Source organism: Diadema setosum, chromosome 16 (genome assembly GCF_964275005.1).
Source record: "Diadema setosum chromosome 16, eeDiaSeto1, whole genome shotgun sequence".
NCBI lineage: Eukaryota > Metazoa > Echinodermata > Echinoidea > Diadematoida > Diadematidae > Diadema > Diadema setosum.
This window is the reverse complement of record NC_092700.1, coordinates 30,691,954-30,717,788: the sequence shown is the minus strand read 5'-3', so window position 1 is coordinate 30,717,788 and position 25,835 is coordinate 30,691,954. Positions and strand designations below refer to the sequence as shown.

Genomic DNA, 25,835 nt, shown 5'->3' with positions numbered 1-25,835 from the left:
CCATGTTAAAGGTTATGGACCATAAAATGTTAGGAGAAACCCTAAACACAAACCCTAAACATAAACCTGCATTCGTAGGCCTATAGGCTGGCCTATTTGGCCACTTTCATTTACAGATCTCATCCACGCAGTGGGACGCATTGTTCCTTCACAATAACATGCAAACTTGGAAAAAAGTGCAATTTGTTATTGCTGTCTTTAAAGTTCATGTGCTCAGTCATGCATGACATTTGTCAACGTAATTAGGTATCTTTGTCTTTTGTCTTTTCCGGAACGATGGTGTAGGACAGAGCCTGTTCATCGATCAGGCAGAGTTGTCTCTTGATGCTCTCTCCTTTCCATTCAAGCAATATTGTCCAGCGCTGTTACCCTTTTAATACAATTAACAGCTCAACTTCTATTGCGTATTTACTGCGTTATTACCAAAAATGGTCTTTGGCAGGAGTTGACAGCTACTGGAGACCAAGAGCATGTATTATGTATCAATACACATACATTTAATGACTATAATCAGTCATAATCAAACACAACATCTTTCCAGTGCTTGTCTAGCCTATTAGGCATTTATGGAACAAGCAGAGACCACTTCTTCTGGGAGAGAGTTCCACATATCAACAACTCTGTTAGCAAAGAAATACTTTCTGACATCTAACCTTGCAAACCGTTTTCCCAGTTTCATGGAATGACTACGTGTTCGTCCATTACTATTATGAGAGAACATGTCAAACTTTGTGTTATAGTGCCCATGTAGATACTTGTACACATCAATCATGTCCCCTCCTATCAATGGAAAGAGGAAGAGTTCTTTCCTTCCAACTAACATTGTGCTCTCCATAGCTGACAATAAATTAAGAAATAGTAGCCCTCCAAAGTTGGATTACCTTTTTTTTATACACACTGTACAATGCATGCCACCGGCTTTCTCCCACTTGCCAAATATACTCACCTCCCTCTAGCGCTAGTCCTGGCCAAAGAGGTATGCCTCCTTGCCCTGGCCTGCCAAATTGTAGGTTCTTTGCACTTGCGCACTGTGCACTCACTACCACCGCGCGCTATATTATTGCGGAATTATTGCTCACAATATCCATCCATTCAATCTCTTCACAGCTGAGCGAGGAAAATCAGTATCCTCGGTGTGAAATGACACAGTCAATAGTTATACAAGGTGAGTTGAGCCTAATTCATGTTTCGAGTAGATTATGTGCACAATACGACAGCCAAGGCTAATTTTGATAGCAAAGTAGACGATCTATTATACCAGGGACTGGACAAAATTTAGATCAATGCTAACATGTTAATTGTTAGCTGTACATGTATGTTGCGTGTCGTGTACAAAACGCCGCGCCGAGATCACTGCGTCTTGCTCCCGCGACTCGCCGGCGGGCAGGCAGCGACTGCCTAGCTGACCTGGTCAGCATGCATGGAGCTAATCCATGGTCTGTAACAACTATGTGCCTGGAGCTACAATACTGTAGCTCCATGGCGTGTGCAGGGAGGTGGGAAGAGAAGAGAAGTCATCTTCTATCTCCTTGCCAGGTCTGTATGTAGAATTTACTCAAAGTACATTGGTAGTTTACGTCGTGAATTAGAAGGAAGGTCTATTTGTGCTGCTCACATGTGGCCACTACCCAGCTACCACACAGCTGCCGCAGTAGGTGGGACTGAAGAAGTTTCGACGCTTTTCGATCCTGGGGTCGAGTCTATATCCATACCACCGTCATGTTTTTGTGTTTGTTTTTTGTTTTTGTTTTCGCAAAGAAGCGACCAAAGACATGGCCTTCAGTTCATTACCATACATGTCCAGTTGATTATAAAGCAATATCATAAATTCAAACTTGAAACTGTACAAGGCATTTAAGTTTGATATACAGACACAGTGGAAACTTGCTGAAAGTGGGAGGGCATTACAAGACTACCACAACTGAAGCCCGACAAAGACAGGTGTATACAGGTGAATTAGGCAGAGCAGCTAGATTCTTCTGCATTCACCTGTATTCACCTGTCTTGTCGGGTTTCTGGAAGACAGCAGTCTTGTAATGCCCTCCCACTTTCAGCAAGTTTCCACTGTATATCAAAGTTAGATGCCTCGTCGTTTTGACGTTGCAAGGACTCCATTTCATGAAGGCCTGTCCTAAAACTAAAAGATGTTAGGATGGCAACTCTTGCTGGAATGGCAACTTCCTGTGCATAGCAACAGTTAATCAGGAAGCTGGATTCTTGTCGTTAATATGACAATTGCCATTCCAGCAAGAGTTTCTGTCATATCAACTTTTAAGGGGCCCAGATGCAGAGGCAGTAGCATGTCTCTTTCATGTTTAGCAGAACTGAGATGGAAACGCCTAGAAGACAGCCAGGCTATTTTCAGACTTGCACTTAAAAACTGTAACGGAGTATAGATTCTAAATCCATTCATCATATGTTGCTGCTATAGATATCGACAAATATCACTATTAATCACTATCAATCAAAGGTATCTTGATGGAACCCAAGCTAAAAAATCTTCAATTTCCTTCCTTCACCCAGTGACTAGGTGTGAGGAAGAACTGTTACAAATATAACTTCCTCCGGAGGAAATGGCAGAATGGAATCTTCTAGGCCTACCAATAAATGTTTGCGATGCCTCAACTGCTGATTTATTTATGCAAGGTTCTGAAAGTGATGTGCATATTTCAACTTTCATTCAGGGGACCCATTTTTATACACTGCTAGCCACCTTGCGCCTGCAACTGAATATCCCAGCTGTGGAGTCTCTTCGTTTGCAGTAGTCGGAAGAAGAAGATCAGAGAAGGATTTTAAAACATACTGTACCTGTGGCTGTGCAGCAGAGTACAACCAGTACAGTACACTAAATGCCTGGTCCCATGTTTCACTAAGTCATAATGTTTTGACTATACTCTAGATGTACACTGTACATGTACAAACAGTGCCTTGTCCTTAATTGGGGGGGGGGGGGTTGTCTCAAAAGATGCACACTTTTTACTGTAAATGTAAATTTATATGATAATGGAAAATGTTCCTTCAACAAATGACCAAGCATGAGTGGCCATTTATGGCCTTAATGGCCAGGAACGTGCATGAACAGCCAACCTTGTTAAAAGTTTTAGCAATGTTGGCCTAAAACCAACTCCAGCTCAAGTTGAACTCATTTTCTTTGTACATTAATTAACAAGTTAGAGTGCACACTGAATTGACTATCTAAACATCTGAAAACTGCAAAGTCACACAAGTTCCTGGCTGATTAATTCAATGGGGTGGCAAGTGTACATCAGATGACAAAATGCTTGTTTGTTCCTACATGTATTCAACAAGGTTGTATGTTGTGATTCATGCACCTGTAACCATGACAACCATTTGTGCCATGACTGCAATGCAAATATTTTTTGCATGTTTGTTCATCTTGTATTTCTTTCCCATACAACTGCAATGGCTGACATTAAATTTGCATCAATTTTTATTAATTGCTGTGCACCATTGTGTTTCAAATATTGCTGTTAAAAATTTAGAATACAACTGATGATTGATATTTCTCATTTTCTTCCTCTCACTTTTAGTTGGGCAGTGCGGTAACCAGGTAAGTTTTGAATGACCTAATACAATTCGGGCCAAAGCTTGATTGCAATCCAGTGTTTGATGAATGGTAATTTAGGCCTAGTGTTACTAGTCATTTCTCCCCCGATCTTTGTTCATATTCATAATGCATAGCCACTGAGGTTATTTCCATGGAGTCAGTGTTACGTTGTTTTTATTGTCTCTGTAAAGCATATAGAGAGGTGAATGATTAGCATTATTCTATGTCAATACTTGGCTCCCCCAGCACAGTGCTGCTCTTCACTGGCAGCCTGGCATTTCAGTATTTCAGCAATGTGTTGCTTCTAGGCCAGATTTCTATACACAGGCATGTTCCTATCCAGGTGACGACAACTCCCTTTTTGTTTGTCAGTGGTAGCTTAAGATTTTTGAGAAGGGCGTAGCAGTGGTAGTAGGGAAATTTTGTTAGCCCTGAGATCTTGGAGAGGTAAGACCATTATTTCAGGGTCTTTAGCAAAGACTGCTAGGCTCAAATTCACGAAAGGTACAATTGAAACCATGGTTTAACCCGTTGAGGACGAGTCCCGAGTATACTCGGGCAGGTGTCTATGGGAAATGCGTGTTGTAGCAAAATCAGTCCGTCCTCAACGGGTTAAACCATGGACAATTTGTATGGAGCACCATTGTGAAATAAGTCATTTTGTGAACGAAATTATTGATTTTGTAACGAAATAGGCCATGCGACACTTGGCGCTCCATACTATGGTTTCAGTTGTACCACCTTCGTTAATTCGGGCTCTAGGGTCTGCTGGTGATTGTTTGGGCCGACGAGATGAAGTTGGATGACAGCAGTTTCCAGTCATAAGTCAAACTACAGTTGAACCTCTCGTATCCGGACATGTCGGGACCGGGGCTCATCCGGATAAGGGATTTGGCCAGATACGGGAGACTCAATGCTTTATACATATATACAAAATGTACATATACATACACATGTACTGATGTAGCCCATTGTAGTACCACATGTAGTAATGTGTATACTGCAACCTTTTCATTGTTACACTCAGTAACAGACCCCAAAATAGAGGTTCGTGTTTGCAAGAATGAAATCATTTTCTTTTATAAATTCTTGGGATGATTTACCTAAATAATTATTAAGAAATGTATCAAGTATATGTAATTCATGTGTGTTTGTGTAGGAGTTCTCAAGGAGTTTCTTAAAAAAAGATAAAAAAAATCACGGCGAGATTGCGTCCGGATAATAGAGAGATCCGGATAAAGGGAGGCCGGATAATAGAGGTTCAACTGTATTGCATTAACTTGGGTCAACTGTGGGTGAATTTAGACAACCTTAGTAAGGAAACTCCAGCATGTGAGAATGTAACCTTAGGCCACTTCGGGGCAGGGGGAGAGATTCCCCATAAACTGCACGTCGGGGAAATTGTTGCATCGACGAGAGGTTGAGCGCTGGGTCGTCACAGCGAACGTCGGGAACTGTTCGTGTTTGATTACTGCAGAGGCAGCTTCTGCATGAGCCTATCAGGTTTTGTTAAATGCTGGAAGGAAAATGGTGTGGACTTTGATTGTACCCATGGCATGGATTTAGTTTAAGATATGGGAGTTATTGTGAATGTTGTGTTATGAAGCAGATGTGTAAACCTATGTCAGTAACTGAAGGAAAAGTTATACAATTATAGCCATACTGTGAAGCAGTACCTTTTGTGCGGTTTTCACTGCAGTATGAATAGTTAGGATATTGGGATGAAGCCGGCATTAAAGTAGAGGGGAAGTCGAGGTGTCATAAGGATTGACTAAACTTTGTGTTTGTGTGTGTGTGTGTGTGTGTTTGTTTTGTTGTTTGTATCACCACCATATTTGTACCCGAATTTTGGAAGAGAAGACCGGAATTATACTCAATTCCAGGAATTACTATGTTATGTACACTTGAGTACCATGTTTAAGCAGTCAACACTTGACCAACAAGCCATCACACGCTTTCACCGGCTGTGACACCTAGTGCCGAAGGGAAACAGGGTGATCTTTGTTAGAAGAGGTCTACTCGAGGCCCTTTGTATCTTTAATTGTTGGGACCAGCAAACTATATAAGTCCACACCACTCAAAAACAAGAGAACCTTAAACTTTTAAATTTATAAAGCTCAGATTGCAGCAAAATTTGAAAAATAGTGAAGCAAACAAACAAAACAAAATCCAAAGACCTGCTAAAAGGAGGATTATATTTTTGTGCATGATATGCATGCATGTTGTTGTATCTGTTCGTAAGTCCAAGCTTAAATGGTACATTCAAAGATATTAAACTTTAAAGATAAATTATTTCATTAAATCACAAGTAGAGTTTGAGCCAGCCCCAGTTATTACAATTCCCGACCTTGTGGAAAAGATCTTACTGAACAGATGCAGATCATGACATACTGTAATCTCAGGCTTGTCGATAGTTTATGGATGATTTCATTTTAGTAAAGTTTGTAGAGCATAGTGTAAGTCACGTAAAGAGGAATTTGGATTGGGCTTTTTGATGCACACAATTCACTTCTATGGCATTCATCATGCTTTTTTTTTTTTTTTTTTGAAGGCCTCATAAAACTTGTGGCAGAAGTATTTTTTAGGAATATTTTGCTGTCGACACCATGATGCTGTCAAATTATTGAGTGTCTTTATTAACTTACAGATTGTGGTACATAAGATATTGCGAGATTTAGAAAGTGGCGTCTCTAAATCTAAAGTTTCATTTGCTTGAATCTTTATTGTATCTATTAACCATGCTTCTCTTCTCCTTGTCAGATCGGCTGCCGATTCTGGGACCTGGCTCTGAGGGAGCATGCCACCTACAACAAGAAGGGAGTCTTTGACGAGTCACTCAGCAGTTTCTTCAGGAATGTTGATGCCAGGTAAGCCGGAAAGACTTCCTCCAAGTGTCCCCTCCCCACTAAATATTGCCACACCTTTCTCTATTATACTCTACCCTTGTTAGCTTAATACACACGGATGCATGCACACTTGCTTACCGGTGAACCGCCTTAAATTTTTTCCTGCCCAAAAGGGACTTTAAATCTGTCCAAAGCTGTTTTCTGAGTGTTTCATGCTACCAGAGACAAGCGTGACAGTAAAAAGAAGCAAATTGGCATGTTATATGTACCCCAAGTTACTGTCTCTATTCCGCTGAATTAAAAATAAGCAAAATTCATCATACCCCAGCCAAGTGAGAAAGCCAAGTGACAGTAAAAAGAAGCAAATTGGCATGTTATATGTACCCCAAGTTACTGTCTCTATTCCGCTGAATTAAAAATAAGCAAAATTCATCATACCCCAGCCAAGTGAGAAAAATCAATTGCACAAATATCCACTTTCACAGTAGCTAATTGTGCAGTTAAGGCTTTCTACAGCTCACCAAAGATGACTCTTATTATGTTTGATATTCCAATTTTATCTGTTTTATTTTATTGTAGGTATAGCAACCCTCTTGACCTTGGTGTTGGTGATGGAAAGCAGAAAATCTCATCATTGAAAGCCAGGGTGAGGACATTCATAAGTTGTGTTGAATATTAGTGAACAAACCATTGCAATTTGGGATGGATTTCAGACATTTTGAACTCAAGGTGCACAACCTTTTCCAGAAAGTATCTGGCATATATGTCCAATAAAAACCATATAATTGAGTAGAGACTTCTTGTTTTAAGTTGTAGAAATGATGATTTCAACACTTTCATTGTTAGAGAAGATACACGGATACTTGTCCATATTTATTCCACCATTCTTGTCAGTGTTATGGTGTATGACATGTCACTGAGAAAGGCAGAGATTGCACATGAGAATATCAATCATGAATAGTTTGTTAGCAGTTCTGCTGATATTTGTCCATTGTTTTGTTTTGTTTAGTTTTTTTTTCAGGGGGGAGGGTGTGATATGCAGCTTGGGACACATTATTGCATTCATTTTGTATGAAATCACCTCATGTATTATGTAAAGCTAAAGTGTACGTGACTTATTGAGGGTAATGTAAGTATAGTGTATGTGTGATATCTGTGCTGTAGAGTGATCATCATTTGTCTTGCCCTACAGTCAACCTTGCCTAAGTCAAATCCCAAGAATGGGTGAAAATCTTTTGACTTGCATGAACTTTGACTTACACAGTAAAATATTAAAGTTTATATCTGATTTGGGGTAAAACTTTTTTTCAATGTGGCCAATTTTAAGCATACAGTGTAGATGAGGTAGAGTAGTTTATTGTAACATTGTAGAGACTTGACACGGTGTCCACTGGCAATGACATCATTTTCAGGCCGTTCTGGTGGACATGGAGGAGGGTGTGGTAAACGAGCTGCTGAAGGGGTCACTGAGGGACGTCTTTGACCATCGCCAGCTACTGACCGACGTGTCTGGGTGTGGCAATAACTGGTAGGCCTTCACAGATTCTCACTTTAGAAGACAGTGTATAACCCTGTATGTCCTAGGAACTTACTAAAAGATATCTTAACCTGTTGAGGAAGAACTGATTTTGCTACAACGCGCATTTCCCATAGACACCTGCCTGAGTTTACTCGGGACTCATCCTCAACAGATTAACTTGCCCAGCTTTTTCAATACTATTCAGCAATCAATCCAACCTTGACCTACATGTAGTTGTAATGGCACGTTTACACCGAGCACGGTAAGGGCAATGGGCCGGGTTTTTGCTATGGTATGCCAAAAGGAACCATGTCTTGTTCTGTTTATATAAAAAAAATCAGCAATTCAGTACAAAATCACCTAAACTGTTACTCTTATGTCAAAATCAAGAGCAACAAAATCAACAGTAGAAGGTTAATTTTGTAACAAAATTATTAGTGGGGACGTGATATTGTAACAGACATGGTTCCTTTTGGCGCTTCATAGCAAAAACCCTGTTCCTTGATCCGTGCCGGATTTGGTATAATCACAGCTTAAGCCTCTTCAGGTTATTGTGCTTGAGTTTAGTAGGAAAGTAAATGTGACACAATATAAATTAGATGGATTTACATGTATTGGGTGATCTCTATTCAAGGACAGTTTCCAGACATTTGTGCTCATTGGCAAAGAAAGCACAGGAAGATTAAGCTGCAATTCATTGTGAAGGACAACATTTTATACCTGGTATTCCTCTCTATATTATGTCAAGTATTAAAAAAAAAAACACAACAACAACTACAGGAAGGACGATTAAGCTAAGATTGAAATACAGGTCCAGGGTCTGGAACTGTGTCTGGAACAGAGAATGTGTGTGGTTATAATGGCAAATAACCCTGTTCAGCTGAAATGTGTGAAACTTTTAAGCGCCCCGATACCCTGAAAAGTTCACTTTCTGACATGGAGGAGCATTGATCTGATCATGTTTTCTGAAAATATGAGAGTGTGAAGCTCTTAATGAGCAGAAATGATGACAACAAGAATGTTTTAGCAAAGTGCTAAATTTGCTGTTTTTTATGCATGTTTGTGTATTGTGTGTAGGGCTGTGGGTCACAAGCTCTATGGTGCACAGTACCGTGATCAGCTGGAGGAATGCGTCCGGAGAGCGGCGGAGGCATGTGACTGTCTCCAGTGTTTCTTTGTCATGCACTCCATGGGCGGAGGTAAACAGAAACAGACAGATGTAAACCCGTTGAGGACGAGTCACAAGTATACTCAGGCAGGTTTCTATGGGAAATGCATGTTGTAACAAAATCAGCCCGTCCTCAACAGGTTAAGGTTCCATGACATTTTCTTGTAGGGTAATTGCTCCCATGAAATATTTGCCCACTAGGGAAAGCCAAACATAGAACCTACCGTACCCACAAACATAACACTAACCCTAATCCTAATCTTCACGTCAATCGTAATCTAACACCCTGTCACAACCCAATCCTCGCATCAAACTAAATCTAAAACCCCATCGCAACCCTAACCCTAACTCTCAGTCTGTGAACTAAATATGACTGGAGCAATTGTTGCAGGAGCAAATGTCGTGTCACAGATTTGAAAGACTCCGTAGCATGGGGAAGCGTGGGTGGTGTGATTGAATTGATCTTCATTTGTTGCCCACCGGGGTACATTTGATAACTACAAATAGCACCTGTCAGCGAATACACTGTATGTTCATCACAGCATGCGCTCACCATTAATGAGTGTGTACCTACATAGAGATCAGTGATAAATCTGGACACAAGTTTGTCACAGCGATTCTCAAATATATCTGAGCATCATAAGATTTACATTTACATCACGGCAAATCTCACAATTTTCTCAGCGACTCTGCATTTCTATTATTGTAAAGAGTTACATTGCTTTAATTTCGGCTGATTTATTCAAAAGTCTTAAATGGATGACACTAGACAAACGTTTTGATTTCAGCCGCGTTATGATGATATATAAATGCGTCCATAACTTAGCACCTTCGTACCTTCAGGTGCACTTAGTTAAGCCTAGTGATGTACATGAACATCATACAAGGTTAATAGACAGTGGAAATCTGTGTGTGCCAAGATTTCGCTCTGATTGTCACAAGTGCAGCCCAATCGTATCCTCTGTACTTGAATGGAACAGGCTAGATCGTTCAATTAGATCAGCTTCTTCCATATATTCATTTAAGAGATTGTTTAAGCAAAGTTGCTATTTGTAAGTAACACACGAAATTCATTCTGGGCTTTATCATTCCTGTATAATAGCGTTTTTCATTGTTATTTCGGCATTCTGGTGAACTCTTGCTGTGGCATGTACTTTTTATGTTACTTTGCAATGTACAGTATGCTGGTATGTATCTACACTGTATTATGTCATCTTCTGTATATACGTTTTGCTATTTAATATACATATGTTCATCAATATTATTCAGGGCTCCATGGAAGACCACTATTTATTGGTGAATGGACTACCCTGACAAAAGATTAGAAATAAATAAATAAATTAATTAATTAATTAATTAAAAAGCAATGTTTTTCAAAAGCACTCTGTATTTATAGTAGCAGAATGATGTAGCACAAAAGGGGGTTGATTGTGTCTAGGCTACCATTACAGACCTTGGGGAGAGCAAACATGATATTTTTAATGTATTTTTTCTTTAAAAGAAAACTGTACTGACATTTTCTAATTGTCTGATAATTCTAATCTACATTTTTTGATGCCTACTACTGGAAAGAGAGGATTGTAAAACCCAGGATAAGCGTGTAATGATTTTTTGAAAAAAATGAAAACGAGCAAGCCATGGAACGATCCACGCAATTTGGCCTACGTCACAGGTGCTCTTTGTGCACAACTCCGACATTAGCAAGACGAACTACATAATGCCAATTTACTGATGAAATCTCACATGAAGCACTCCAAAAGCTGTTATTATAGTATAATTGCAATATGGAGCTATAATAAATATGTTAAACAATATCTATTAATCTTTAAAAGCAAGCTCTTCAACAGCTTTTTATTTAGATAAAACTTGTGGGGAAATTCCAGATATGCAAAATGAAATTGGCATCGTTATCCGAACGTGCTGCCCATAGAAGACCGTGTGTAAGTAACGTTACGCATTGATGATCATGATCGAGCGATGTTGCATGGTTCGCCAGTTCAAACTATCTAACGTAGATGAGGGCTGAGTGAATCTCGAAAATCCAAATGTAGATAGACTCTCTTCAACGGCACGCACGATTTACGCTTAGTGAGATGAAAACGGTACCCAGTACACATAGACTCTGAAATACTAGAACTAGGACTAGGACTACTGAGCAGTCAAGGAGTAGGTTCTACGTGGCAGTCCAAGTTTTGATGAGTAGGCCCTACACTCACTCACCGTCGACATTGCAGCTGTAGGCCCTAAATGCACAGCGCTAAGGCACAGCGTAACGTTACATACCCTGCTGCCAGAACTTGAAGAAAGTCCAGACGAAAGTCCAGACCCCAGATCTAGATCTGGACCCTTGTCCTGCAGGCACTGTTGTTCCTGTGCTGAATTTTTCAGGTAAGGTATCTGCTTTATGGATTTCCGATGTTTTGTAGTCGAGTAAATCTCACAGTGGTGTTCTTTACACCAAGGACTAATGTTAGATCTAACAGTTTGTTTCAGTAGGCCTACTAGGACCCATATCTCGGAAGAGTGGCCTGACCACGTAGATTCTAACACAGTGTCGCCGCTTCGCGATCCCAGCGCTGGTGTGTAGGTATAGTGCTAGCGTACTTCCGTATCCATGTAGATATCTCAAAATTCACCTTGCCAAATGGCACCAAACTCACAGGAAGTACTTTATGATTCATATCCAACAGCTCACATTAATTGGAAACAAATCACATGTCGGGAAGCGTAAGTGTAGATGTCGACTTTCCTGTCGGCGTCGCTAAAAATAATCTGCTCTAGGCCTACGACTAACATGAGTGATTGTGTCCAGGCCCTACCTAGAGTGTCTATCTGCTGCGCACGCACAGACTGAAGTTAGCCATTTAATATCATGTGACAAATCTTTCAAGTAATCGGGGGCAATAAATAAATTTACAAATTATTTGTGGTAAGTTGAATGAAAAATGTAGTTCCTATATCACACAAGTCGCAAAAATTATTAAACTTTTGAGTTGAGTTCTCGCGTAAATTCCCCGTTCGCACAGTACTAGTCGGCTAACTTCAGTTCTAGATTGTGCATCTTGCGTTCGCCAAGATCTCTCGTGAAGAGTGATTTTTTTTTTTGAGTGACGACTTGAAAGTCGGCGTCAATATTGATACTTCTCGATTACTGATTTCGTTCAAATATAAGAGAATACTTTGAAATATGCTATGAAGTTTATCCTGTAATTTTGGTGCGATTTGGTTTAGTGAAATTTGAGATATCTACATGGATAGAACAGTACGCAAGCGCCGCCTGCTAGCTAAATTAGGCCTAAGCGTCGTCTGCTACTCGACACGAATCAACGCACGCGTATGCAAGCACTTGTAATCAGTAATAGTGAGAGCACCTGTGACATCATAACATCCGGGCTCGTCAGCTCATTAGCATAATACTCACCTAAAAAGTTCCATTTTTAACATTAAATTACGGACTTAATCGTTATGAAATTTTGATTCTGTTTGCACCGCTGGGTCTTTTAGAATTAAAAGAACAACGTATAAAAAAATAAAAAAACGGTAAAATGCCCTTTTAATGATGCAAAAATATTATTGTTTGCTACAATGTACATGTCTGTGGGACTTTGTACCATCTCTACTAATGTTCCAGCAAAATCAAACACACGCAATACACTGTATTTATCCTACTCTGCATATGCTGCAGAACTCATCATAATTATTAGAAGGAAGCCGTAGAATCAAGTCTATTGGTAGAACTCCTCTGCTCTGTACTCCAAGTGAGATTTTAAGAGCATTAATGCTCTAAAAATATACAGTTGTCCGGATGTTGAAGCCATCAACAAATCTATTTGCGGCAACATGTTTGTGTACTTTCATTGCAAACATCCCTTGAGCTGCATGATCGGTCAACATTTTTTCCATTTGATTTTTTTTTTTTGTTGTTTGTTTGTTTGTTTTTTTTTGAGGGGCAAGACCACCAAACTTTACTCAAAGCTTCCCTTAGTATAACTGAATTTGAGCAACCTTGTGTAAAGGCTTTGTAATGGCATTAGTAACTTGAAAGTATCATCAATTTTCATCAAAAACATGAAACATGAGGATCCCGGAATCTTATTCTTTGTCCAATTTCACAGAGACTTTTACCATTCTTGTTCACCTTCTTTAACTCTGCATGCCTGTGAATTTGGGAAGACATTACACTTGTAACTTTTGACCTATGACCATCACATAAATTCTTGTGTCCCTTCAAAGGAACTGGTTCTGGTGTAGGAACAGCCATACTGAGTCAGCTGCAAGATCTCTACCCGGATGTGTACAGGTAAGTCGTAAAAGTTGTTTACCAGTATTATTCCTGTCTTGACTGGCCACTTTGTTGACCATGAGGCTTCACTGAACTTGTAGGACTTCAGACAAACAATTGAAAGTCAAAGCAAGGCAAGGTTTCTTGTTATTGATACTGTTCCACATTTAGCTCCCATGTTTTCCCTCATGCAGAGGTTTTAACCACAAGAGAATTCAGAAGCCTGAATTAACAAAGGTAGTTTGAAATTAGCCCATGGATTATGCAAATTTTGTCCGCATAAATGTGACAGACCACATGGTATGCTAACAGACATCCAATAATAAACATTGTAGCTGTTGGTTATTGCTACTGACTCTTATACAGATGCTGTAATGTATGATACCCGGGCACCTTGTGTAATCTTGAGTTGGCTCTTTCTAATCACGCCACTCTTCCACCGATCCGTCTCCCAATTTCCACTTCCATTCACACTTCCCACATCAATCATCACATCGATCGTCTCATACTGATGCTCTGTACACACACTTGCTCTGCTCTGGCACGGTACGGTACTCACAAACTTGCAGCGAATCACAATCAAGTATGTGTACTGTGGTCCACTGTGACTCTGTTCTTTATTATACCCCCGCCAAATGAAGTTTGAAGGGGGTATATAGGAATCAGCGGACGGTCGGGCGGTCGGGCGGTCGGTCGGGCGGTCGGTCCGTTGCAAATCTTGCGTCGCGAACTACTTCCTCAGTTTTCAACCGATTCCCATAAAACTTGGCACAGATGTGTGCCTTGGGTTGTAGATGTGCAAGACGTATTTTTTGACAGTACCCAAAAGTACGTTGCCATGGTAACGGCATATTATGGGCAAAAATGGGTAAAAATCTTGCGTCACGAACTCCTCCCACAGTTTTTGATCAATTTTTATGAAATTAGGTACAGATGTTCATCTGAATATGTTAATGTGCAAGACACCTATTTCCGCAGTGGCAAAAAGTGCGTTGCCATGGTAACGGCATGTTATTGGTAAAATATAGGGCAAAATGCTTCATGGCAAAACTGCTTCATCAGTGTTCTTCCAATTCTCATGGAATTCATATTGAATGTTTGTCTTAGGATATAGGTCAGCATGACACATTTCTTGACAGTGACAAAAAGTATGTTGCCATGGTAACAGCTCACATATTATGAGCCAAAATGATGGAAAATTTTGTGTTGCAAACTACTTCCTCAGTTTTTGCCCAATTTCCATGAAACTTGGTACAGATGTGTGCCTTTGGTTGTAGATGTGCAAGACGCATTTTTCGACAGTACCCGAAAGTATGTTGCCATGGTAACGGCATAGTAATGGCAGAAGAGCAAGGAAAGATCTTGCAGATTTAACTACTTCCTCAGTTTTTTGACCAAAGCTTATGAAATGTTGTTTTGACCAAAGCTTATGAAATGTTGTTTGGCGGGGGTATAACCAGTCGCTGTAGCGACATTTCTAGTTAATGCATCGTTTACCTCTGTCTCACAATACACTTGGACACTTGAGACACGAGCATCATGCAATGAAGGTCAAACACGATGAAATTCTCCACTGCCTGCATGTTCTACATCCTTACAGACATACATTGATATTCAATAGTGCATATGAAAGGTACTACGTGTACATGCATATTTCACGTTCCATTGTAATATCAAAATAGTCTAACTACATGGACTATACTTTAAGCATGGATTTGATTTCAAGTATCTTGATGATGCTGGTAACATCTGGTTCTTGATGGTTCAATCTTTAGAGTCAGGGGAAAGTTGAGAGTACAAGAGAAGTCCTCAATGCCCATGATTCGGTGAAGGAAAATGCTAAGTGGGCAGTTTTAATTTAACTGCCCCCCCACGGAAAAAAGCAGTAACTGACATTTTTATGAATGTTTACTTTTTTGCAAAAATGAATAGTTTACCCAATGCTCTCCGATGTTAATAGGCCAGTTTTGCAAAAACAAAAATGAAAGTGACCAAAAATGCAATTTTTCACTTTTGCAAAAAGCAGTAACTGCATCCAGTTGATTCAACTTTGCAAGTTTCCCCACGGAAGAAAGCAGTAACTAACAAAGCCCACGGAAGAAAGCAGTAACTAACAATTTAGTCTAATCATTCAGACTCTGTATAGTCCTTCCTGTATATTTTTTCCCTAATACCATTTATTTTTTCTACTAATTTTTTTTTTAACAATGTAAACAGCAGTTTCTTCCATAATTTAGGGGAGTAGATATAAAAAGATTGTTTCACCAGTAACTTGACTCTGCCCGCAGGGAATCATATGACAAGTTGTAGAAAAAGCTTCTTTCTGGAGACTAGCAAACCTGGCAGACTCAGCGCGCTCAGAGTGCAGAATACGCGTGCAGCTAGCTGCATGCGCATAAATTCTGCAGCATACAGTACTGTAACTAGCTAAACATTGCATCACATCACAGTCATCACTTGCACAGTATTGCAGGTCTGCAGTCTGAGTGATCATGCCAGTGCTAACCATGCTGTCACACAGTTTCTGCAGTCCAGGCATGCCTGTAAATCTATCATGAATTGCAGAGGAAAAGTCATGGTAGCTGTGGCTTTGACCAGAACCAGAAAATCTAGGTGAGCTGAAAATATATTGAAGGGAGATGAGCACTAGTATTAATACACTAACGTTAGTCTAACGTTAGATGTAGGCCCTAAAGTTAGGTCTACCAGATCTAACGTTACAGAGTAGATCTAGAGTCTATTAAATCTATTGTTAACTGTTTAGTGTTAGACAAAATGTCAGTAGCCTAGGCCTAATCTAACGTAATAGATCTAGGTCTAGCACTAACATTGGGCATAGATTTGTAGTCTAGCTTAAGTGTAACGTCAGAGTTCGACTAGGATCTAAGACGAAGAGACTTGACTTTATTGTCTAGTCCAGCCGGTCATGTGTTAGGGGCCAGGCTGGGCACTTCAAAGTTCAACTTCAATTACCTTATTTTTACACAGAATGCCATTCAATCGACAAGACCTAGTCTAGGTCTAGCGTTAGGTCCTAGATCTTATAGATCTAGACTAACCAGAAAGTAGAAGAACTTTATAACCTGGTGGTGGTAACAATTCTCCTCCTATGGTCATGTGACATGTGCAGTTACTGCTTTTTTCCGTGGGGAAAACAGCAGACTCCAGGCCGTCTGCAGTTACTGCTTTTTTCTGTGGGGAAACTACCCAGAATCAAGGGTGAGCCACCGCAGTAACTGCATTTTCCTAAATTACATTTAAAAAATAACGGAAACATAATTTTTTCCTAGGTATTGTTAGACAACTAGGTATGGTGCATAATCATACCACAAAATTATTTTTGAATGTTTCCGTGTTTTTAAAGAATCTGCAAAAAACACAAAATCGCATTTATCTCAGCTCAGCAGCTATGCAGTTACTGCTTTCTTCCGTGGGGGGGGGGGGGGGGGGCAGAGTTGAAGTACTTGAAGCCTCACGCATCAACCTAGTGACATGGGAATTATTTAGTACGATGATTTGCTTCTGTTTTTCCATTATTAGGTGCGTCAGTCTTGAGGCAGGCTTATGAAAGACTCAGACTTTCGCTGTTTTTTTTTCTATGATGACAGGTTTGTGACGGCCGTGTACCCAAGCAGTGACGATGACGTCATTACCTCGCCGTACAACAGTGTCCTGGCGATGAGGCAGCTGACGGAATGTGCAGACTGTGTCATGCCCATAGAGAATCAGGTATGGCTCTGTTTGTGTGTGTGTGTGTGTGTGTGTGTGTGTGTGTGCGCACACTTACCCATGGTATAAAACGAGGACACACATACAAACTTTACACTTAAACTGAGGACACACAGAGAACCAAGGACGTCCTTGGTACGCAGACCATTCGAAACAGTCTGCTTTTGCATGCTTTTGAATGTAGGAGTACATGTTTGTAGGTCCTCGATTGGCATTATTGTAATAAGTCCTCGGTTGGATGGTAATATACGAATGAGTCTTCAGTTGACAAGAGTCCTACTGACACACAGGTCCTTGGTTTCCAAGTGTGTGGGTGTGTGTGTGTGTCCATTCTTCTGTTTTTTTGTACACGGTCTTGTCTTTTCAAACCATTCAAAACTTTTCTGCGATCAATGTGACTAACACGACTGACGTCAAGATCTGATAAGATCACAATTACTCCGTGTTTAAGACCACAACTTCAAACTTGGCACAAACAAAACATTTCATGATTGGCTAGTAATGACCAATTGTCGCATGCGTAGCGGATTGCACAACAGCAGAAAACCAGCACATAGAATAAGTTATGGAGTCAAGGGGGTTTTGAAAAGTCTGCACCCAAGTCAAATTTCTAGACAGCAAAAAGCTTAGATGGAAGAATTGTTTTGTTTTACTTTACGATCACTCTATGAAACACTGACGAGAGAAAATAGCATTATGATAACACAAATACAGTGCCAAACCACAGATGTGTGGTTTTATGTACCTAAATTTGACCAACTTCTGTCATTCAGTCTCACACAGGAGAAGGTAGCTGCATTTCTCAGTCTGTTATGACATTTATGCTGGAGCTTCATGCCTTCATGAATGATTGAATAAGATTTGCACTTGTATTTTTCTGCCTCTGCCAAATACAGAAGCAATTCAATTAGCAAGTCATCATGTAATGTTCCACTGCCTGTGTAGTCAGCAGAATATGTTGTGTAGGAGCTGAGAAAATGCAAATATCTATTTTATTATAAAATGCTTTAATATGTCTTTTTAACCCTCACTTGATCATGATTTATTCCAAAATGATGATGATGAAGTCTTGTATAGCGCTGGTATCCGCCAAGTCAGGCGCTCATGGCATGATCATTTTGGAATGAATGCTCTTTATGTTCATGAAAGAGCATAAACCCAAAATGAAAGGATAATTTAGCATGTGCTATGGCCTTTTGCATACCAGCCTGTCATCCTTTTCATTTTTATCATTATTGTTCAATGTTGTTGTAAATAATCATCTTTGGATGTTCCGTACCAGGCCCTTTATGACATTTGCCAGAAGGTCTACCAGGCCCAGCCTCAGGAACATCCTGGGAAACGAGTCTACCCTGCTTCATCCGGCCAGGTCAAAGGTCAGGGCAGTGTGGTCACGGGAGCAGGGGGCACCACCAAGCCAGGCCAGGAGAAGCCGTTTGACCACATGAACAACGTCGTGGCCAACCTTCTTCTCAATTTGACAAGGTACACACTCACTGTCGGGTTCACAATCATCCTGGAGTCTACTTCATTCCAGTCCTGTAGTCCCATGCACATTTGAACTGTTTAACCCTAAATGTACCCATGCATTTGGCTTAAAGGTAGGGAATCCCATTTGCATGCCTTAAATGAAGAGTTGTGTAAACACAGTGGTATGTTGAAGAGAGTATCATTTTAGAAACTCCCATAAAGTATTGAAAGTGGAAGGTAACATTTAGTACATTTTTATTGACCGTTAGATTTTGAATTGAATTTTTTTCGGGGCTCACCGTAAATTCCAGTACATTACTAGGCTACCTTTGCAGACCCATGCACTGCATGTGTGTCCATCATGTATATTTTGTGAAAAAAGTTCATCAAAACTTACAAACATTTCTAAATACATTCTTGCCACACACTCTACATGTTATTACATCAGCTCTTATACTTTTAGATTTGTGTTTATAGATAAAAAATACAGAAGACTGGAACAAAAAGGCTTAAGTGTGGCTGACACACAGAACTACTGAGTAGTTGAGTTTTGTGCATTATTCAAATTGTAGATAACTGTTGACTTCCAAATTTCTAAGCAGTGGCCTAAACAAGTCCCCTGAGGTTCATATTTAATGTTTTGCTGCATTTTGGGAGTTCTGTAAAAGGTATCCCCTACCTTTAATGTGCCAGACTTTTTCACTGGCATGAGGTGATTTGTCCAAACTGGACATCATGCAGATCTCAAGCCCACTCAGGTGTAGCAATGTGCCTCAATCTGATGGGAATGCCACGATGACACAGTAGGGATTAGGGGAGTAAGGAAGTGTCGACTTATCAAGAGTTTTATACTCTGCAGATGTTTGCCATTGTACCACAGTGCATTGAGGTTTAATATACCACATTCTCTGATATATCCCCCCCACTTCCCGCAGTTCATCGCGCTTTGAAGGTTCCCTCAACGTTGACCTCAACGAGATCAGCACCAACTTGGTCCCTTTCCCCCGCCTCCACTACCTCGTCACCAGCCAGACCCCGCTCTACACCTCCAGCAGTCTCAGAATACCAGCAAGAAGGTAAAGAGCAGAGCCATGCAGAGGCAAGGTGGTCCAGTGGTAGGGTGCTTGCTTGAGACTCTTGAAGGTCCTCAGTTCAAACCTCCCAGAAGCTGCAGTTGATGCTCTCTGTTGAAGCATCAGTATTTACTTTTTCATTATTTTATCATGGTGGACAGTTATTCGATGCAAGATTATTTAATAAGGTTATATGGTTCTCATTAGCAAGCTCATTTAACCTTTAAACAAACTGTAAGAGCAGGTAACTTTTAGTTTTGATTTAGTGTGTTTGAAGGGACTCTACCGGTTGAGGTGGGGATTCAGGTTTATAACATTCCTAAGTGAGATAATGAGAAACCTCTTATGAAATATGAAAGAGCATGTAATTTTGAGAAGGATTCAACATTTATTTGATGAAAATTGGTTTTCAAATGGCTGAGATATCCCCCCCTCCAAAAAAAAAAAGTGATAATAATAAAAGGCGACAGGCCATGCATTTTATTATGATCTCTTTGTTCACCTTGGTCCGAATTCTCAAAGCTGGAATAACTATTCCGCGGAATAGTTCTTCCGGGGAATAAGGTATTCCACCTTTGAGAATAGATTCCGGGGAATAAATCGCGTCATTTTACGTCAGGAGGGCCTGATTTGCATAAGAGGCGTAATAAATTGGCGGAATAAGCGGTGTAATAAAGTTATTCCGCCTTTGAGAATTTGGGCCCTTGCTTTTGGATATCTCAGTCATTTCAAAACCGATTTTCATCAAATTAACTTTTGATACCCCTTAGAATTGCATACACTTTGACATCTCATAGGGTGGTTTCTGAATATCTCGCAAAACGTTAAAGCTAAATCCTCACCTCAACCAGAACTGTACAGTTCCTTTAAGCTTAAAAGTGAAAATGGTAAACATCTCCTTTATCTTCAAACATTTCTGTACCTCTTATCATGTTCCCTTCAGACAGAAGATTAAGACTTGCTTGAATTTAACTTTTGTTAATGAGAGTATTTTTACCTGTTATTCGCTGTGCACTTCATTGCAACCTCATGGTAGTCATTTCATTTCCAGAAATTATTAGTGAGGTCAAGACAGTATCTGCTACTGTAAAAGTGGTTATTTTTGAGTGAGTAATTTTTTGTGCTTGGCTAGGTAAGGCAAATTTTGTGTCTTTTTTAATCGCGGGGAATCAAGACAGTTATTAGTGGAGCGTATGATTTGCGAAAATATTTGCATGTTTTTATTTTCACAGTGGTTTCTGGTCTTGCAAAATATGCACAACTTTTCACATAAAATTTCCACTTTTACAGTAGGGCTTTACTCCTGTGAACTTGTCTAGAAAAAAAAAAAACACTGAAAAACTTCTTCAAAACCTTTCTTGATATCATATCATAATCCTTTGTCTAGATTGGATCAAATGTTCACGGACGCATTCTCGCGGGAGAACCAACTTCTGAAAGCCGACCCCAAGAACAGTCTGTACCTGGCCTGCGCCCTCATGTGCAGGGGAGACGTCCAAGTGTCTGACATTAGGAGGAACATAGACAGGTATGGTGTTTGGCTTCTTCATAGTGCACAACCATCTTAGAGTGCATAAACTTGTAAAAATATCTTTATTTCTTCTGTCAAGTTTGTGGTTTGTAAGATACATCAAGATACGCCCAAACATTTTGTTTTTCTTTTGGAAATTTAGATGTGTATAAAGAGAGTATCCGGTAGTGTCACTGAGGGTATTTAGGGTAGTTTTAGTGACTCTACACATAGTCAATTTGCAGCAAACTGTTTGTAATCTGTCACTTCTAGTGCACAATATTCAAGGGATTGTCTGACAGTGACAAAGACTGTAGCCAAAAGTCTTTGATACACCTCAAAGATTCATTGATCTCACCTTTTTAATGAAGTGATGTTTATGAATTTTGCAATTTTCACTCTTTTTGTAAGCAAATGGCAAAAACATATGCCAAAGACTCTCCACCTTTCCTACCAACTGTATGGATTCATCTCTCACACAAGGGGTCTATTTCATGAAAGTCTTATGAGAGAATTGTTGCTCGTAAGACACACCTATGAGAGACACCATGAAATGGATTTACTTCTCTTTGAAAGTCTCTCACAGCTACATATGAGCAACTTTGGCCATTTTGAGATCTGTGCAAAGACTTTTATGTGATGACTTCATGAGAGGGACCCCAGATCACTGACTCTTCATCACGCTTTTTCTCTGCGAAACGTTTCTCTATTCCATCTTAGGCTACGCCCATCTCTGCAGTTCATCCACTGGAACACTGACGGCTGGAAGACGGGGCTGTGTTCGGTCCCCCCTGTTGGCCACCCCTACTCCCTCCTCACCATGGCCAACAACACATGTCTTAGGACGAACTTCTCTGACCTGCGGGACCGGTTCACACGCCTGTACAAGAGGAAGGTCAGTAGGTTGCAGGGGTCACATCTTGGATAGATGACGGCCCTCTTGTTACATAACTGGATCTATGCCATCTTATTTAGCCCAAGGTAGAAGGAACTTATATTCAGCTTCTGCATCCAGTATATTGAGATGTTTCTGCTTCTCATATGTGACCGTGCACCTCAAAACGAACATAAAGTCGCACACACTGATTTTGCGTGAGGACTGAAAATAAGTGAAATGGGTCAACCTAGCCGAACTTGACTTTTTCATATTTTCTGAAAGAGCGGGTCTTCTTTTACATTTTGCTAAAATTTGGTATCATAAAACGGGCAGGAAAGTGTGTTTTTTTAGCAGTTTATCTCGAACATTTTTGGTAGAATAGTGTGATTAGGTGTGTCTTTAGAATCCCTTTTTCATTTCTGAAAAACCTTTTCCACACTCTTCACTTTCAACTCTAATAACTTTTGAAAGGATAGTGCTACTGCTTTGAAAGTTGGCATTGATTATAGACAGAATGTGTATTTAATTTCAGTTTAATTTGATACTCCCTTCATTGTTGTTACTCTGGTGGTTTACCTCCTGTTTTTTGTCCCATTCATCGCACAGCCAGCACTGTTTGGTAAAGATTAAGCGCTTGAATAGACACTGTACTTCAGAGCCTCTTTTCTCAGTTCACACTTTTCCCGAGTTTGTGCTTTCTTTCCAATATTTAGATAGGTTAGGAGAGTCCATTTGATTTGAGTTATACATCATCATTTTAAAGCTTAAAGTCTGCTCTTTCAGAATATGGTCTTAACTAAAAATTCATGTCTGGCGACTTTTTGTTTGTTTTGAGGTGCAGGGTCACATATAGTCACTGTCTGCTGTTGGTGCAGGATGTTCAATAACAATTTAATGGAGGTTTTTATCTTGACAACTGCCCAAAGACCGACCTTTGACCCTCTCTTTACCAATGATATATTTACAGTGCGTTTCTATCCATAGCATTAAATAGCACTATTATTACACTAAAACTTTGCTCAATTTAGTCACAGAAAATTATGCCTTATTAAATTTTGAAGACCTTTGCCCTTGACCCTGACTGTTCACCTCTGGCTAGCAACTAATTTTTCATTAATTTCAACCATTATTACCAGGTAATGTTACCCCTGCATATTCCTAGCTTTTGTTATGGATGCACTTCTAGTGATTTGAACAAGGAACCTTCAGTTTTAAGAGTTGGAACCTCATCCTCTATTCCAAGCTACATTTGCTCCCCCAGCACTGAAGCATAACCCTGATGTCCACAGACAGGGGAAATGTTTTACCTCTTTGCTCATCCTCTGCCCACTCCAGGCCCACATACACCATTACACCACCGTGGAAGGGATGGATAGCAGCGAGTTTGCCGAGAGCCTGGAATCGCTGTCGTCGCTCATTGAGGAGTACCGCAAGCTGGAGACGACCAAGGCCGACCCCGTGCCGAGACTGAGCGTCGCAACGTGAGGTTCAACAAGACTAAACTTCCCGTTGGAATCATCGTTAGTCAGCTCATTTCTTTTGCCGTGTGGACGTCTGCAGGCTAGCATGTAGACAGGTTTGGTCACTCGATGTACATGTTTAGAAGCAGCAGTGTACTGGCTAAGGATGTGCCTTGCTCTGTGCTGTGGGCGCTTGGTTCATACTCGTCTATCTGGACCTCGGAATAAAAAAGCCGTTTGATGAATATATGCTTAACCCTATCCTAACTGGGGGGGGGGTCAAATTGACCCCCCCCCCTTGACGTTTCGCGCCATGATTCCGCAACGCGCAAAGATTTTGCCGCGTCGTTTCATGACATTTTTCATTCGAGTCTCCCGCATATTTTGAGACCAAATTTGCGACGTCCGGGTACACCGTTCTGAAGTTATGCAATGTTTTGCATATGCATGTCAACCCGAAAAACGCTCAAATTCATGATTTCGTGTGCAAATCCAATGCAAACTGTGTTTTTTTGTTTAATTGATATAAATTAGATTATTTCAACTTTTAACCATTGAAATAAATCAATTCTAATGTAGATAAGCTTGAAAAAGTGCCTCCAACAAATTTTGGCCAAAAAACAATAGAAAACAAAAGATCGAAAAAACAATAGAAAACAAAAGATCGAAAAAACAATAAAATACATAAGAAATTAACAAAACAATAAAAAACAAAAGAAAATGATTTTGATTGCGCTATTTTTTTACTAGAAAATTGTTTGATGTGTCTTGAGGAACTCTGACACAAAAATTTAATAATCCTTCAGTCTTTTTGATGGAGTTATAGGTGAAAATATGATTTCATGCGTTAATTTGCATAATCAATTTATTAAAAGATATGAAATCAAAATTTTTCTATTGTATGACCATGTAATCTTGTAGTTGACATCCGGCTCTATGTTCAGGCAAAATTTTGCGGCGATCGCGTGATCGGCGGCCGAGATCTGAAGGGGGGGTCAAATTGACCCCCCCCCCCCCAGTAAAAACTTGGTCTCAAATAGCCCAGTTAGAATAGGGTTAACATTACGTCAAAGGGACATACATTGGGGTTCATGCGGTTCAATCTTTTGTTTGTATCCTGTGGGTCATAGTGCAAAGATGTTTGCGTTAACGTGCACTCGGCATCTGTTTCAAATGCACCAAAATTCATCAAACCCCTTGTTAGTTTATAGCAGGTTCTCTACTTTCTTGACCGAGTACTCTGAGCGTGTTTCCGCTTAGGCCCCTAGTGCCTTGATTGGTTTGTTTTCAAAGAGAAAGAAAAAGTATATGATAATAAAGCTTGTATTATCCTAGGCCTGTCTCCATTTCACCTTGTATGTTTAGGTACACCTTGACAGATGACAGGTTTTATGCAACTTTCACTCTATGCATCGCCAAAATGTCAGTGCTGTGCAGCCCTTTTGTGACGTGCCTTGATCAAACCAAGTCATTCCAGTCTTGTGTTCACTCTATTACAATAGTGTCAAGAGCAAAATTAGTGTGTGCCTTACATTTAGAGGCCCTTCTGTGTGTGTGCGTGTGAATTCTATTTTGTGGAAAAAGAAATGTACAGTGTACTTATTCAAAATTACTGGACACCTAAAATGCAGCATAAAAAGGACATAGATCTCATCTCATACATATCTCCCCTGTTAAAAAGATCTTATTTAATTTTTGGTGAAGACTTGTAATCCAGAATTCCAACGTCTGTTGAGAGAATATAGATCTAATTTAGGAGTAAAATTGAGACTAAAACCCAAAGACTGCCACCATAAGTGTAGATCTAATAGAAACGTATGCAAAGTAAGAGAAGGCCACGTACGTTGTAAGATATGGAGTCTCCAACTCTAGATCGATTTAGAGTCTCTACTACAGAGATGTCAACTGTAACTTTTTTTTTTCAGCATTTAGTACTTATTTTTGCCCCAAAATTCATCTGCAAATGAATTCCGCAATAGTTTCAGCCCCCTTCCGAACGGATTGCGACTGTTCAACGCATCAAATGCTGAATCTACATGCCGCAGAAACTCTGCACTTGCACTACAGCCCTAAAATTGCGGGAGTCGAAGATTTTCTTCACAGTATTGAAGGGCATCAGCAACACTAGCACTGAACACTTGAGCCGCCAGGTTCACCTTCATCTTTTGCGATCTCCACTGAATGTGGGCATTTTTCAGCTTGTTGCCAAGACGCAATCCTTCAGATGCTTGAAGTTTGTGCAGTTCCTCAATGTATGTCCATTTCACACTTCGGCCATCATCAGTAGTGAAAACCCCACCATCTGCAAATGAATTCTGCAATAGTTTCAGCAT

The 25,835-nt window shown here is 40.1% G+C and overlaps 1 protein-coding gene across 1 annotated transcript; it reads left to right on the top strand.

Moving 5' to 3' along the window:
• Positions 1–1,140: 1,140 nt before the first annotated feature.
• On the top strand, positions 1,141–23,672 carry LOC140240002 (tubulin epsilon chain-like). Its single transcript, XM_072319810.1, has 13 exons — positions 1,141–1,165; positions 3,552–3,571; positions 6,329–6,435; positions 6,994–7,060; positions 7,827–7,942; positions 9,011–9,132; positions 13,335–13,401; positions 16,992–17,112; positions 18,395–18,597; positions 19,518–19,658; positions 21,043–21,183; positions 21,886–22,060; positions 23,378–23,672. Exons 1-13 carry the CDS (start codon positions 1,141–1,143, stop codon positions 23,525–23,527), a joined length of 1,455 nt encoding a protein of 484 aa, XP_072175911.1. The 3' UTR covers positions 23,528–23,672.
• The last annotated feature ends 2,163 nt before the right edge of the window (positions 23,673–25,835 follow it).

Bases quoted from the DNA above. Each gene is read 5' to 3' on its own strand.
- LOC140240002 (XM_072319810.1), top strand. From the start codon at position 1,141: ATGACACAGTCAATAGTTATACAAG. The intron at 6,436-6,993 runs GTAAGCCGGAAA...ATTTTATTGTAG, and splicing joins TTCAGGAATGTTGATGCCAG to GTATAGCAACCCTCTTGACC. The intron at 21,184-21,885 runs GTATGGTGTTTG...ATTCCATCTTAG, and splicing joins ATTAGGAGGAACATAGACAG to GCTACGCCCATCTCTGCAGT.